General features: G+C 27.0%; 3 protein-coding genes across 3 annotated transcripts; 2 read left to right on the forward strand and 1 right to left on the reverse strand.

Annotated features, from left to right (window-relative positions):
- Window positions 1-1,017: 1,017 nt before the first annotated feature.
- Window positions 1,018-2,117, forward strand: LOC126551784 (uncharacterized). The gene has a single exon (XM_050205959.1). It carries the CDS (start codon window positions 1,373-1,375, stop codon window positions 2,087-2,089), a length of 717 nt encoding a protein of 238 aa, XP_050061916.1. The 5' UTR covers window positions 1,018-1,372; the 3' UTR covers window positions 2,090-2,117.
- Window positions 2,118-2,425: 308 nt separating this feature from the next.
- On the forward strand, window positions 2,426-10,858 carry LOC114126609 (zinc finger MYM-type protein 1-like). Its single transcript, XM_050207159.1, has 7 exons — window positions 2,426-3,299; window positions 3,363-3,485; window positions 3,719-4,333; window positions 4,543-4,802; window positions 5,355-5,531; window positions 10,580-10,633; window positions 10,700-10,858. Exons 1-7 carry the CDS (start codon window positions 2,426-2,428, stop codon window positions 10,856-10,858), a joined length of 2,262 nt encoding a protein of 753 aa, XP_050063116.1.
- Window positions 10,859-12,100: 1,242 nt separating this feature from the next.
- On the reverse strand, window positions 12,101-15,970 carry LOC114126614 (uncharacterized). The gene is made up of 3 exons (XM_027990606.2): window positions 15,782-15,970; window positions 12,462-12,792; window positions 12,101-12,371 (listed from the first exon to the last, which is right to left on the reverse strand). Exons 2-3 carry the CDS (start codon window positions 12,761-12,763, stop codon window positions 12,251-12,253), a joined length of 423 nt encoding a protein of 140 aa, XP_027846407.2. The 5' UTR covers window positions 12,764-12,792; window positions 15,782-15,970; the 3' UTR covers window positions 12,101-12,250.
- Window positions 15,971-15,976: the final 6 nt, after the last annotated feature.

Raw genomic sequence — 15,976 nt, forward strand, 5'->3', positions numbered from 1 at the left:
CAATAAATAACATGCTTATCTTTGTACCTATATTAAAATATTACATTGCCGCGTAAAGTTCGCGTCATAGAATATTTTTTATAATTTTTTTTTTTTTTTTTTTGTTATTTTTTAATACTATTTAGTATTTTATTAAATTAAACTTGCTTTTTGTGAAGGTAAGTGACTACATAAATTTATTGTTATTTTTACTTTATATTATTAATGAATTATATTATTTTAATTTTGAAAAAAAAATCACTCATTATTAGTTAGGATGTTGATGACATGCATTTTTTTCCTTTGATTCTCTACAATCAGTGGTGTATTGCTAAAAATATTCATGGGTATATACTATATGTCTTCTAGATCTTAGGTGTCAATAATATAATTAAAATTAAATCAAAAAAAAAATTTTCTCGCTTCGTTCGAATAATTTAAATATTATTGTGGGGTTTTTGGTGTTATACATTGATAAAGTAAGCGTTCTTTCAGACATACCTACTCCAATCATATACGCTTTTATTTTTTAAATTTATTTTTAATAATTTTAAATAATGCTTAAAATGTAAATCATATTTTAAATTACTATTACACCCATTATCACACTCATATCTCTAATAAAAATTATTATTTTTAAATGGATTTTATTCACTTATTCAATTAGATTTTTTAAGGTTTTAGGGAATTTTTGTGTGTTTTTTAGGTTATCAATATCCTAACTACTCATTATTAAAACCAATCATATAGGCTACCCCCTTACATACAATTTTAGGAAGAGACAAAATAACAATTCGTAATTAGATAATATATCACAATAATATTTATTGAATTACAAGTTCATATAATTTTTTTAAATCATGAATTTAATTATTAATTTATTCTAATATAATTCTGATACATTTACTATTTAAATGTTCTATAATACTACTTTAATAATTAACAAATATCTATAACAAATTAACAAACAAAATATAATATTTGAAACATATTTAGTTAATAACTCATAAGTGATTATATAACTGATACGTAATTAATACAATTAAATTAATTTTACAGAATATTATACTATAACAACTATATGTTTTTCAGTTTTTACCAATATTCATCAACAAAAAATATAATTTTATGAAGATAAACATTTGATTATTGATAGTAGTCGAGGAAGGCTCCTATTATAATAGTATTGTATTGTAGTTATAATTTAAGGTTTTGATTTATTATTGATAGTAGTCGAGGAAGGCTCCTACTATAATAGTATAGTATTGTAGTTATAATTTAAGGTTTTGATTTATTATTGATAGTAGTCGAGGAAGGCTCCTACTGTAATAGTAATATAAGAATACATTTAACTATTGATAAGTAGTCGAGGAAGGCTCCTACTAATTTTAAAATGAGTGTATTAAAAAAAGTTGAAGAAATAGTCCACTTCATTCAACAAAAATATCCTACATTGGAATTTGGCAGCATAAGTGTATCTCATGAAGCGATTAGTGATATCAGTAATGTGATATTCAAGAAAGGTAATTGCAAAAAAGCTAAAAAGAATTTAGTTATGGCATTGAATAACCCTAATTCAGCTCTGAGAAAATTGTTAAATAGTAATATTGAGGATGATTTACACTTTCATAAAATGCTTCTAGACAATGGTTATTTAAAAAATGATTTTTGTACTTATAAGACAGAGGTTGTTAATTCAGTTTGTAAACTATTAAAAATGAAATGTAATCGTAAAAACCAATTCAGAGTATTTCAGCGTTGTCAAAAGAGTTTTGGACTAAATGAAGTATCTGTTAGTCCTAAAGAATTATCTCAAAGAGAAATGTTTATGTTAGGTCAAGAAAATGAACTAAATGAGAGTACTTTGGTGGGTGTTAAGAGAAAATTGTTTACAGATGATTTTTCTAAAAAAGAAAACAATTATACATCCAATGTTGTTGTAGATGATTTGGACATGGGTTTGAATGAAAAAATTCTTGAAATCAATAATAATCCTTTTCAAATCGAAGATGATTGCTGTAATACAACGGAAGAAATTATAATAGTCGGGTATGAAATACAAGTTTATACCTATAATAGGTATGGCTATATAGCCTATATAGTATTATAGTTGAATGATCGAGGTGATTACTGATAACTACGCACGAACACAAAACTGTATAGTTACGATTTGCTAGAAAACTCATATTTTGTGGATAATTTTATCTTATCTTATTTCCATACTCGATCGGTCACCAAAAATTTCTATTGAATTGCTGAACTACAATAATAAAATCATTAAACGATGACGATCGTTTAGTCTGTGTTTGGTATTTGAACGGTTATAGTATACGATTAACGAGTGCGATAGTGTTATGGTTATTTTTTGCGAGTTCTATCTTATGAAAACTGATTAAATAACCAAATTTATTAAATATTATAATTTTATTATTTTTTTTTTTTTACAATGAAAAGAAATAGTGATCAACCATCATTATTCAATTTTGGTGTAAAAAAAATTAAAAATAATGAAGAAACTGAAAGTGAATCGAGTAATATTGAAAATAATGCAACCGAAGTTGATGTAATAAACGCCTTGCAGACCCAACTTGATTCAAATATAGACAATGAATCGTTAAAAAATTATTCTTTGGATATTGGGTTATTTTTATTAGCTTCTAATAATATAAATGATGCAAAAAAATACGAGTTATTAAAAAATCCATGGATACCTCCCAAAAATTACCAATTTCCCATTGAACAACAAAGGCGGCTGAAATTTCAATTAGATTGGTTAAACCGTTTTCCTTGGCTTGTTTACTCCGAAAAAGAACAAGGTGCCTTGTGTAAATGCTGTGTACTATTTGCCAATAACAGTGTTGGTAAAGGGATCCATCAAAAATTAGGTGCTCTGATTATAAAACCTTTTACGAAATGGAAAGATGCCATTGAACGTTTTAATCGTCATTCAAACTCTGAGTATCATAAGCTTTCAATCATTCGCTCTGAAGAATTTATTAAAGTAATGGAAAACAAAAAAAATAATATTGCAAATGAGATAGATACTTCACGAAAAAAACAAGTCATTGAAAATCGATCTATTCTTCGTCCAATAATTGAAACCTTAATTGTATGTGGAAAACAAAATAATGCTTTAAGAGGTAATAATGACAGTGGGAAAATATATGATGAAAGTATAGAAACAAATGATGGGAATTTTAGATCTTTATTAAGATTTAAATCATTGACTGATCCTATTTTAGACAAACATTTAAAAAACGCAACAACTTTTGCATCTTACACGAGTCCTAGTGTACAAAATGAAATCATTACTATTTGTGGCAATTTAATACAAGAAAATATATTAAAAAATATCAGAAATGCAAAATATTTTTCTATTTTAGTGGACGAAACACAAGACATATCTCGGTTAGAACAAATGTCTTTTTGTGTACGATACGTTGACGGTGTATCAAACTGTATTATGGAAGATTTTCTTGAATTTTCAATTGTTCACGATATGACTGGTAAAGGATTACCTACATCTATACTTCAGTTGCTAGAGAAATTCGGACTTCATATTATTTTAAAGTTATGTATATTTTCTTCTCTTTTTATTGTATTTGGAAAATGAATAAATTAATTTAAAGGGTAATTTTTTTTTTTAAATTTTTAAGTTTTAAATTAAATTAAATAATATGTAACACTAGATACTTACCTACACAGTTTTATAATTTAATTTTTAATTTTTATATTTTAGAGGCTGTTCCAAATGCGCTTTATGTGCATTGCGCTTCTCATTCTTTGAATTTGGCTATAGGAAGTTCATGTAAAATCGTATCAATTAGAAATTGTATTGGAACTGTATCTTCAGTAATAACATTTTTCCGAGCTTCATCGCTAAGAACAAAAACACTGATTGAATGTATTAATGAATATGTCCCACAAAGTCGAACAAAAACTCTAATAAAACTGTGTGAAACGCGATGGGTAGATCGACATGAAAGCTTAATTAGATTTAAAGAGTTATACAAAATTATTTATAATGCATTAAAAAAATTAGAAGAGTGTTCAAATGTAGAAACATCCCGTATAGCTTTTCAGCTTTCAAATTCCATTAATAACTCAGTTTTTATCATAGCTTTACATGTGATTGAGAAGTTTTTTTCTTTAACTTTACCACTATCTATAACACTACAAAAAGTAAATATTGATTTGTCATATTGTTATGAGCGAGTAACAGATGTCTGTCAAATATTTAAAGAAATTCGAGAAAATAGCGATGATGAGTTTAAACAAATATTTTCTAATTCAGAAGAGTCTATGTTAGAAGGAATTATTGAGGTACCAAGAACTATAGACCGACAAACTGCACGTAATAATATTAAAAGATCAATATTTTTACCTTTTTTGGATCATTTTATTTGTCAATTACAAGATAGATTTACTAATCATCATCATGTAATGGCCAAACTACAATCACTTATTCCAAATTTTCTTAAAAATACAACTGATATAAACGATTTTCAAGAGGTAGCGCTTTTTTATAAAGATATTTTACCTAATATGAAACATTTGACGCAGAAATTAAAATATGGCTAGCTAAATGGAAAAATGTATCTGATAGAGACCGTCCAACTACATCATTGACTACTTTGTCTGCAATGTCTTATGATTTTTTCCCAAACATTCACAGTCTTTTGACAATTATGGCCACATTACCTGTTACAACTGCTACTGCTGAACGGTCATTCTCAACTCTACGGAGACTTAAAACATACTTACGAAACAATATGGGAGAAACGAGACTTACTGATTTGGCTTTACTAAACATATACCGAAATGTTAATTTAAATGTGGAAGACATTATCGATAGATTTGCAATGTTACCACGAAAATGGGATTTTATACTTTAGTTTGTATTTTTTTTTATATAAAACATATAAATTGTTTGATTTTTTTCTTCTATTTATACTTAAAATTTTAATATACTTAGGTAATTGTATGTGCATATAAATATATAATAATCAAATACATTTCTGTTCGGTTCATAATACATAGTTTTATTTATTTGTATTACTATTATTATTATTTATTCCTAATATTCCTATTTCCTAAATATACTTCTAAACACTGAACGAATGACATACATCAAGTTTGAATATTTAGCATAATAATTGTCACATTAAAAATAATGAGTAAGTAGGAAGGAATTGTTTTATTATGTTGCTATATAATTTGTATAAATATATTTTGTAAACCCCTCCTGAAATTGTATTCTGTGTACGTGCCTGAATAGTGACAATGAATTTTATATAAATATCTGTTCAGAAAATAAAATTGATGATTATACGACTGATTCAGAAACAAAAACAATAAATTATGCAAATTTACAGGCTATATCTTTCCTAAGTTCAAATAAAAAAGACTTGGACATTTTAAACAAACATCCTGTTATCAAAGAGGTATTCCTAAAATATAATACCACTATTCCGTTCTCAGCTCCTGTTGAGAGATTGTTTAGCAAGGCAATTCAAGTATTAACATCTAGGCGTAACAGATTAGGTGATAAAGTATTTGATATATTATGTGGTAGATCGAATATGGTTTAAAATTTGTATTATTTTAACAGCATTTATTTTTATTTTTTTGAAATGGATTTTTATTTGTTATTCAGTAAGAGAATTAATTGTCATCTTAAACAGTTTATTTAAAAAAAAAAAAATTTTATATTTTATGTTTATTTTTAAAATGTTTTAAATTTATTATAAAAGACAGAAATGTATTATTTTATTTTTTAAATATAAGCTTTTTATTTTGAAGTCAGAGAATGACTTTTCATCTTCTTATGAAGTTGATTTAAAAAAAATAACTTTTATATTTTATGTTTATTTGAATAGTTTTAAAAAAATTACATTTATTTTAAAATATTTAAAATTATTGATTATTTTTTTTATCTTATGCCTGTTGGATGTAGTATCCTGAATACTTTCAAAATTAAACATGAAACTATCTGAAATTTATCTAGATAAAATTTAGTATTATTATCTTTATCTGTATAAATTATTAGTTATCTATTCCCAACACTGACGATGACAATGTCCAGCCTGTCAAAATTACCACAAGAGAAGCAGAAAAGTGCAATGATCAGCTGAGACTATATTTTATGTAAAATGAAAAAGAAAATGCCCCAAAAACTTCTCTAGAAGTTTATGCAAATTTTATCATTAAGCAAAGTCTTAATAAATTACAGCAAAGAAGAATGGACGATTTTCTGCAGCCTAACAAAATATAAATTAAGTATGTTAATCAATTAATGTATAATAAATATCTATAATAAAATAATTATCTAATTAATTAACGATATAATAATACTAAATAGTAAATATAATGTACTACTGCTAATAATAATATTAATAAAAATATGTAATTTTTAAATAAGATATGAATTAAGTATATGTATGTACCTATATATAAATATTCACTTTAATAATTTCGGTTTATTAGTAATTCGGTTAATCGAGACAATCGGATAATAGGTCAAATAGGTCACCACCTAATGTGTCCCAATTAAGCGGATTCTACTGTATTTAAAATTTGTTTTAGTAATTAAATGGATTTCCTTTTTATTTTGAATATCAATTAATTATCTGTTTATTATTTTCATTAATGGTTTTATAGAAGTATTTATATTTTAATCAACAATATAACGTATAATCTTGAAACATAAGTATACCAAGCTTATATATTTAAAAAAAATTCAACATTATAGTTCATAAGGATTACAAAATAACTTTATTTTAGTACCTCCTGCTAATTTTATTTTTGAAAGTACATCAGTTGGCTTATTAACCAACAATATAATATTATTAATAATCATTTTTATTATAAGAAATTATATCATTGAATCTTAATATAATAGGTACACAGCCGTGGACTTGGTGTACTGACCATTGTTCAACTGTAGTCTGTATAGCTAATCGACTGATACTACATCGGCAGTCATTAACATATTTATGGATAAGAGAACAAATTTTCCAAAATCATAATAAAAAAGCGGGCAAGTGGGTACCGTTCTGCTGTACATTAGGGGGCGGGGTGGACCTCGGACTAGGACAGGTTAAATTTGAATGCAATGATAGGTATCATTGTATACGAAAAACGATTCTGAACGAAGATGATTTGTCAGCCTAGGATATAATTTCCAGTTGTTGGTGAAAAAGGTGGTTTATGTTTTAATGGCCTGAATACACCAAAATTTAAGTTCTTTTATAATTAGTGTAAGCTAAACTTATGAAAAATCTTGTATTACATTTTCAACTCTTAGCTACCTAAACAAACATTTTTATGAATTATACCTAAAAAATAATTTGCAAACATTCATAATTTTGACGAATTTTCGTCAAAATTTGAACTTCAAATGCTAATAAAAAAAATTGTGCCTATGTATTCTTATAATTTTTTAATCACTATAAGAATAACATATGAGGAACTTTGTATAAAATTTTCAAGTATTTTGATAAGGCCAAAAAAATTTTATCGACACTTCAAAAAAAATTTTCAGAAAAATTGAAAATTTCAGTTGTCTATAAATAGCTCAAAAAAACTCAAAATATTTTGAACATTAAATCATGTAAGGAAAATGCCAATCTAAATAACTGGTAAAATTTTTAAGTATTTACGACTTATACTATTTGAATAACAACAAATATCAAAAATCGTTTGGGATAAATCGTTGTCGTTACGCTATTTCGTAAAAATTTAAAATTCAAACGCACATAAAATTTTTCCTATAATGATGTTATGAGTTTTCTCTATAGCTACTTGAAGGAAAAATTATGGAAAACTTAGTGTTATAATTTTAATCCTTAGTTATAAACACAAAAAATTTTATGATTTTTCAACTTCAAAATTACTTACAAATTTTCACGTTTTCGACAGATTTCGTAAAAATTTGAACTATAAACGCTTATAAAAAAAAATTGTGACTAACGATTTTTAATTTTTTTTAGCTACGATAAAAACAACTCATAAGGAACCTTGTATTAAATTTTCAAAAGTTTTTGGTCATCCAAAATTTTTTTACCAACACTTCAAAAAAAAAATTCGCATAAAAATCGAAAATTTCAGTGGTCTATAAATAACCCAAAAAAAGTCAAAAATTTTTGAAAATTTAACTGTATATAGATAACTCTAATATAAACATTTGGTAAAAATTTCAAGTATTTACAGTGATTAGTTTTTGAATTACAACCATATAAAAATATCGATTCGGTCGAAAACTGGTTTTGCGTAAAAATTCCCGTTTTTCCGTCATTTTTTTTTTTGTTTTTCTCGATTTTTTTGAAAACTGTTGGAAAATGTTAACTTTTTACCTCTATAATGCACCAAGGATATTCACTTTTACATCAGAAACCACCCCCATAGTTTGAAATTGGAGCATTATTTCGACTAGTTATGCTGTACACAGACACAAAAAAAAAAAAACATACATCATTGTAAAATCAATACATTCTTCACTCCGTTCAGAATCTAAAAATACAAACGTTACTAAAAAATAAAAATACATTTATGTCCATCATAAAATTTATATCCTATATTAGTAAATTCTACAATACTAGTTAGACTTCACATTATTATTATATGTAGAGATATCAAATAAAACATAAGTTTAAAATTTATAAATTTAAGGCTAAAATTATTTTCATACATTTATTAGAGCTGGGCCGATACCGATACCCGATAATAATATCGGTCGATATTGGTAGTATCAGTTTAATCGGGTATCGGTTATTTTTCTGAACCGATAGTAAAACCGCAATAATGCAGTCGCATATCAATTTGTACGACGTAATGGTGGTGTTATACCAATAACGCTATTTTTAAACATATTATGTAAACATAGTAAATACGATGCAATTACAATTTAAATTCAATTTTGTTTTATTATTTATTTCTCCGTTTATAACCTACTTACCTACCGCGGTTATAATTTTATTAATAAAGATAATAATCCAAAAATTATTAATTATTATATCATTATTTATTATAATTTATCAATACTCAATAGTTATTACTTGTCTTATTAGTTTTAACTTTTAAAGTTTTAAATGTATAGTAATTAATAATTATTAATTTTTATTTTATAATTTATTATTATTTATTTAATAATAATTAACAATAATGGCACCTTTAGAAGTCTGGAATTTTTTTCAAAATGCGTAGATGACATAACTAAAGCTCAGTGCACATTATGTGAAAAAAGTCTCGAGACTGGATTGAATTCTCGAGATTTTACAACATCCAATTTGCGTTTACATTTAGATAAAGAGCATCATTCAACTTATAACCAGTTGAAACGCAAACACAAAGCAAGTTACAAAAGCGTTGGTGTAACTGATGTAAGTAATACTTTATAAATTAATAATTATAAGTTTGTGTTTGTACATACATCTATAATATTAAAAAGTTGATTTATAATTTAATATTTTATCATTTTATTTCTATATTGGTCCCACAACTCAACAATACAGAAGTAACTATATAAATACCTAATCCACTTATGACACATTTATCAATTTTTTATATTTATATTTTATATATTAAATTAATATACCTATGTTATAAAATTATTAAATATATTAATATTTAATTTACAGAACAATGGCCAACCAGGAACAACAGCTGACTACAGTATGCAGGAAGCTTGTCAACCAAATAAAATAATAAAACATTGTAAACAAAAAGTATTATTGCCTTTCCTAGTTCAAAAGAATTTAGCATTACCTTATAATAGTGCAAGATCTCATAAAATAAATTATCTTATTGGAAAGACATTGACTACTCAACTCTTGCCATTTTCACATGTTGAAAACTCAGGTATCTAATAGTTAGTAGTTAGTAACTACTATCTACTACTACCTCTGTTTAATTTAGGTATTGTGAACAATACAAATTATGAATTGAACATTTTTTAATTTATAATTTGTATTATAATAATAATCATTAGTTAATAGTTATGTATCCATTGCAATTTTATTTCACAAATCTTATTAACTTTTTGGAACCACGTTATACCATTCCAAATAGAATAACATTTTCAAAGACAATAACACCACAACAGTTTGAGAAAGTAGTAGCTAAATTGAAGGAAGTAGTTAAAGTTGCCAATCATTTATCTTTTACTACTGACTTGTGGTCATCTATAAATACAACTGATTATATATCAATTACTAGTCACTTTTTGGACAATATGTTCCAATGACATAACATTTTACTGAAAGTTATTCCATTTTGACCATCTCATCACTTTGGTGATGAAATTTATGATTTTATTATTGAAATTTTGGAGAAATGAGATATTAACATAATTAATGTTCATGTCTTTGTTCATGACAATGCTTCGAACATAGGGAAAGCTTTTTATCATAAAAGTTTTGAATCTGTTTCGTGTACTTCCCACACATTGCAATTGGTAATTTATACTTTTAATTTAATTTTATACATTTTTATTTATTATGGAAAAAAAAATCTAATTAATAAATATGAAATAACTATTAAGTAGGTATTCACTAATAAGTGTATTATTTTAATTTTACAATTATTTATTTTTCTGTTTCAGGCAATCAATGATATACTTATAAAAGAAAAACAACATGAAACACTGTGTAAGAAAGTTAGATCAGTGGTTGGTCACTTTAAGCACAGTATTTGAGCTAATAAATTGTTGACAAAATTTCAGTCTGAAAATAGAATTCCTGCTCATGTGTTTATACAAGATGTATGCACAAGATGGAATAGCACATTCTTAATGCTTAATCGATTTGTTGAACAAAAAAAAAGTGTATTAGGCTTAGCTCTTTGCATTAATTTAAATGTAACATTTTCTATCAACGATTAGATTATGATCGAGGAATTAATTAAGATTTTGTAAATATTTCATTCTGCTACTCTTATATTACCAAATGAGAATTATACTCTGTCTAAAGTTATTACTTTACTCAGAAGTATTTTTGTATCTTTAGAAACAGTAAAAGATGTATCAACTACATGCAGTGAAACAGCAAATGCATTTAGACTCAAATTAAAAAACCGATTTATTAAACAAAGGAACTTCTCTCAATCAACACTTTACTTGATCCAAGATTTAAAGATAAGGTATTTTCTTGTGCAGATATAGCACAGCAAGCAAGAAATTCTTTACTAGAAAAATAAAAATGTGTTTATCCAATGATGTGCCGAAATACTGATCTGTCTGTTGCCCACTCAGAACATACCACTGTTCATACAACAACTAAATCTAATATGACTATTTTCTCCATAATTTTACCTGAAGAAATTGCAAACATTGAAAACTAAGTATAGAACTTAACATGTGTTTAAAAGAAGAACTATTAAATATTAATGGAGATATCTTTAAATATTGGGCTATTTCAAAGTATAAAGGTCTCAAGATTTTAGCATAAAAGTATTATTCTTGTTCACCTAATTCTGTAGATTCAGAAAGGGCCTTTAGTACAGCAGGATTAGTTTGCTTATCAAAAAGGAATCCACTTAACCCCGAAAAAGTGAGGCAACAAATTTCTCTGAATAAGAACCAGAAATATACTTAAAAGATAAAATATGTTAACACTAATTAATAATTCTTTTTTATTTTCTAAAAAATTAAAAGGTTTAAAGAAGATTTAAGATTTAATTTTTTTGTTATTTATTTTAACTATTTTGTACTGTTTTTTATACTATTTAGTATTTACTATTATATTATTATACTATTATTAATTAAAAGAATATGTAAAATTATTTAGGTATATGTTATTATTTATCGTTGCGGAAATCTAATATGTTTTGTTATGTCACATGATTTAAATCATACATCGGTTTCTACATGGGGTATCGGTTTTTGAAAAATATACTGGGTTTTTGAGTTTTTTATATCGGTTTATGAAAAAATAATATCGGACCGGTTATCGATTTTATATCGGAAATAGAAAATCAGATTACCGGATATCGGAAAAAAGTGCTATCGCCCCAGCTCTAATATTTATTAGTCACGGCTGAAGATTTGTAAAAAAATTCACAACCCCTAGGTTGGGAAACACTAATACATAGTATATCCAATAAAGATTAAATTAAATTAATAAAATTATATAAATTAATTCATATAATATCATAATATTGTGATTAATTAAATTACTTAGAAAGTGGAGGGATATAATAAGTCAAAATCTTGTTTTATATGTATGGAATCAATCTTGACTGGTAGTCTAAGATTTTTTATCAATATATCAACTCCCTATTTATTTTCTTCATACTCTGGTAACTCATGATCGTTTAAATGCTTGAGCCAAGTCACTTTTCTCCGCATTCTTTTGTCACAGTATTTGCACGGATAACACATATTTTTTTCCATATACCTATAAAATAAAATTGTTCATAAGTTTTCTTAAAAATTTTATAAAATTGTTAAAAACAACTAATCAACAGATATGTTAACTTAATCTTACTGCAAATCTGAAATTGGAATATCTTCTTCTTTTGTAATTGCTAGCTTACATTTATCTGCATGGTTTATAGCAGCAGCCTTACTTAATAATATTTTGGTGCAAATTCTACAAGCCCATAATGTAGAATAGTTTGAATGTGGTCGATTGGTGTCGTATCTCACCATAAATGGAGGACAGAATGGTCTTTCTGGAGACGCAGTTTTAGGACGGCCTTGGGGCTTAACTTGTTTTACAAATGGTTTTTCACATGGTTCTTTTTTTAGAGTTAGTAATTTCTTTCTTGAAAATGATTTATCATCCATATTTTTTTTAATGAAAAAAGGTACCAAATCTGAAAAAAAATATAGAATGAAATATATAATTATAATAAGAAATAAACATTGGAACTTAAGTAACAGATTCTTATTACCAGTGTCAATTCAGGTAATTATGTATACTGTATGATCTATGTTATACAACTATACCAATTAGTCCCAGATTACCAAATTTCTTCTTTTTTTTGTGTTAATTATATGTGATATATAGTTTATGAATATATTGGCATTACTTAAACTAAGTGTACTATGCTCCTCCTCTGTAAAAATAATATAAACTTATGTAACCCATCCAGTTCATCTTAGTCATCAGCGATCGTTACAACTACTATCTTATAATAAACTATGATGGTGTTGTATATGGGTGAGTATGTAGTGTGTATGTATGTACTGTAGGCTACATATAAACTCATATACAAATGTGTTGACTCAGGGTAAAGGAGTGTGTGACCATTTCAGTTCCCACGATGGACTACGTGACCGAAATGGCTGGGTCAACATACACTGAAGGCCCCGGACGGACTGTTGCGACGGCCCGGTCGGTGGTCGGCAGTCAGTCGAGGAAAGTCGGGAGTGAGAAAACGACTAGTTTGTTTTAACAGAGCATCTTTTAATTTTAAGCAGAGCATCTTTTAGTTTTTTTTAATCAGAGCATCTTTTAGTTTTTTTTAATCAGAGCATTTTTTAGTTTTTTTTTAATCAGAGCATCTTTTAGTTTGTTTTAACAGAGCATCTTTTAATTTTTAGCAGAGCATCTTTTAGTTTTATTTAGTCAGAGCACCTCGTAAATTATAATAACATATTTAGTCTATAGTGTTTTTATTCAATAAACCTCAAATTATATACCTAGTAAATTCCTGTGTTTTTTATTTGACGCCGATACTACTATTTGAACACCATTCGACGGTGGGCTACACTTCAATGGTAGTTTGTGACGTCAGCAGATGGCCAAGATGAACTGGACAGGTTATAGTTTAATAAAATACTACCATAATAATATTATCAAAGGACTTGAGACATCATCAAAAGAATTTTCTAATTAGGTACATTATAATATAAACTAGACATAAAAGGAGACAATGTGTAGAGTTTTGAAAATTATTATTATAATTAAATAATCGTTAATTATTAACAACACATGTAGATACCTACGTAAGATTATTGATATTTGATACTTTTTTATTTTGACCCTCCAACTATTTTAAAATGTTACCTATAGAATACTATGAATATAGTTCACACAATGTACCTAATATAATTGTTAACATCTTAGTGTTTTTCACTTATTTGAACAATATTATTACTTTGGTTTTTTCGATAAGCCTTAGACCTAGCCACTGGTCTAAGAGTTTATATTTTTATTTTGCATTTTAAATAGTAGTAATATAAATAATCATAAACACATATTTTTTTCATTTAGTTAAATGACCAACACCTGTAAATCTTGATATTAGGAAAAAAAGTTCCCGGAAAAAGTCTCCAAATTAATATTTGATTTAAATTCAGTCTTTTATCAAATAGGTATTTATAATTTATATAGGTAGATACATTATAGCTCATAGATTACATACATGTTACATATTTTACTGAAGATAATATTAACAAACAACTAAATTAAATAGGTACAAAATAATATAATATCTTAAACATCTATAATAATATTATTCAAAAAATGTAAAAATGTATTTATTCAGATATAAAAGATATGTAAAATATGTCGTATAATTATACAAAAAATATAGGTATAATTAGGTACATGTTAACTTTATTGAAAATAATATCATAATATAGGTAATGTATTTCAGATACAAAAGATATGTAAAATATGTTGTATATTATTTAAAAAATATATGAATGCATTTATTTGGATATAATATACCTCTCGTAAAATAATTAAAAATTTAATTCAATATGTCGTATGTTTTTCCCGGTGACTTTTTCCGTGGGACTTTTTTGCCGGGGACATTGTTTCGGTTTACAGTAAATCTTGGTACGGGAAAAAGACGCTGTATTTAAAGGAGGAAGATCTTATAGTGACAACGATCGACGATCCCAATTGTTATGAGCTGGGCCGGGCGTTTTTGTAATGTAATTAGAACGAGAAGCCAGTGATAAGTAACGTGAAATATTTACATAATTATAATATAATACATAGGAAAAATGATTCCAAGACCATCGGTACGGGTCGTCGGCGCACGATATATTAGCGATTTGTCGAGGATAGTGAAGAGAGCAGTAAGCAGTGGTAAAAGCATAGAAAATAAATTAATTTAAATTCCATAATATCTATGGGTAAAAGGCATGTAACCGTGATAAGAAGCGGTACGTGCAAGATAGTGGGAAAAAACGGATGGAGCAGCTGTTATTGTTTATGCAAGTCGTTACGGTCAATACGATAAATTACGAGTTTTGTCCAGGGGTTCTCAAACAAGCATGCACGCGCGCACGATAGCTACAGACACGAAGCCGAATCTCGGTCGTAAACTTCCACACGGCGACGCCAAATTGAACGAAAAAATTAAATTCAAAAAACCCCGTTGCCCATCGTCTTATCTTCCGAAACGCGCGATACGAGCGATAATACTAATGAAGTCCCCCTATTTTGTACGTGCTTGTCTTAGATCATATTATAGTATAATATGATATAAGATGCTTGCCATTGAATAATATTATGATATTATATTATCATATTGTTCAATGGTGCTTACTACATCGATTTTCTCAGGAAAAAAAAATCCATTTACGACTAACATTATGATTTAATGAATTTGGTAATTATTGTGATGTTAGTCGAATGAATATTGACTCGCCTACCTACACCCGATTGCGGGACGGTAAGTTGCAGGTACTCGAGCTATTATACCTATTCGGTAACGAAAAAAAAAAAAAAAAAAACGGCAGACTTAAAAATAATGAGACAAAAAGTAAACCAATTTACAATAGTTGTAACATGTACAATCAATATTTATGTATGGTTGTGTTTGTAATAGTTAATCGGCGACTTACTTTATTGGACGTTACGGGTTTGATGCAGCAACCACAATCGTTGGGCGGTGACGAGCATACAATAGTTTACACAATAAAATAAACAAAACAATGCACGTGGCCACGTCCTGACGACTGACAGTGTCCTTCACTCTGGCGGTCGATCGAAGCACGTAGCACACGCACACGAATTAAAATCCACGGGACACCGAACTA

This window comes from Aphis gossypii, chromosome X, assembly GCF_020184175.1.
Source record: "Aphis gossypii isolate Hap1 chromosome X, ASM2018417v2, whole genome shotgun sequence".
NCBI lineage: Eukaryota > Metazoa > Arthropoda > Insecta > Hemiptera > Aphididae > Aphis > Aphis gossypii.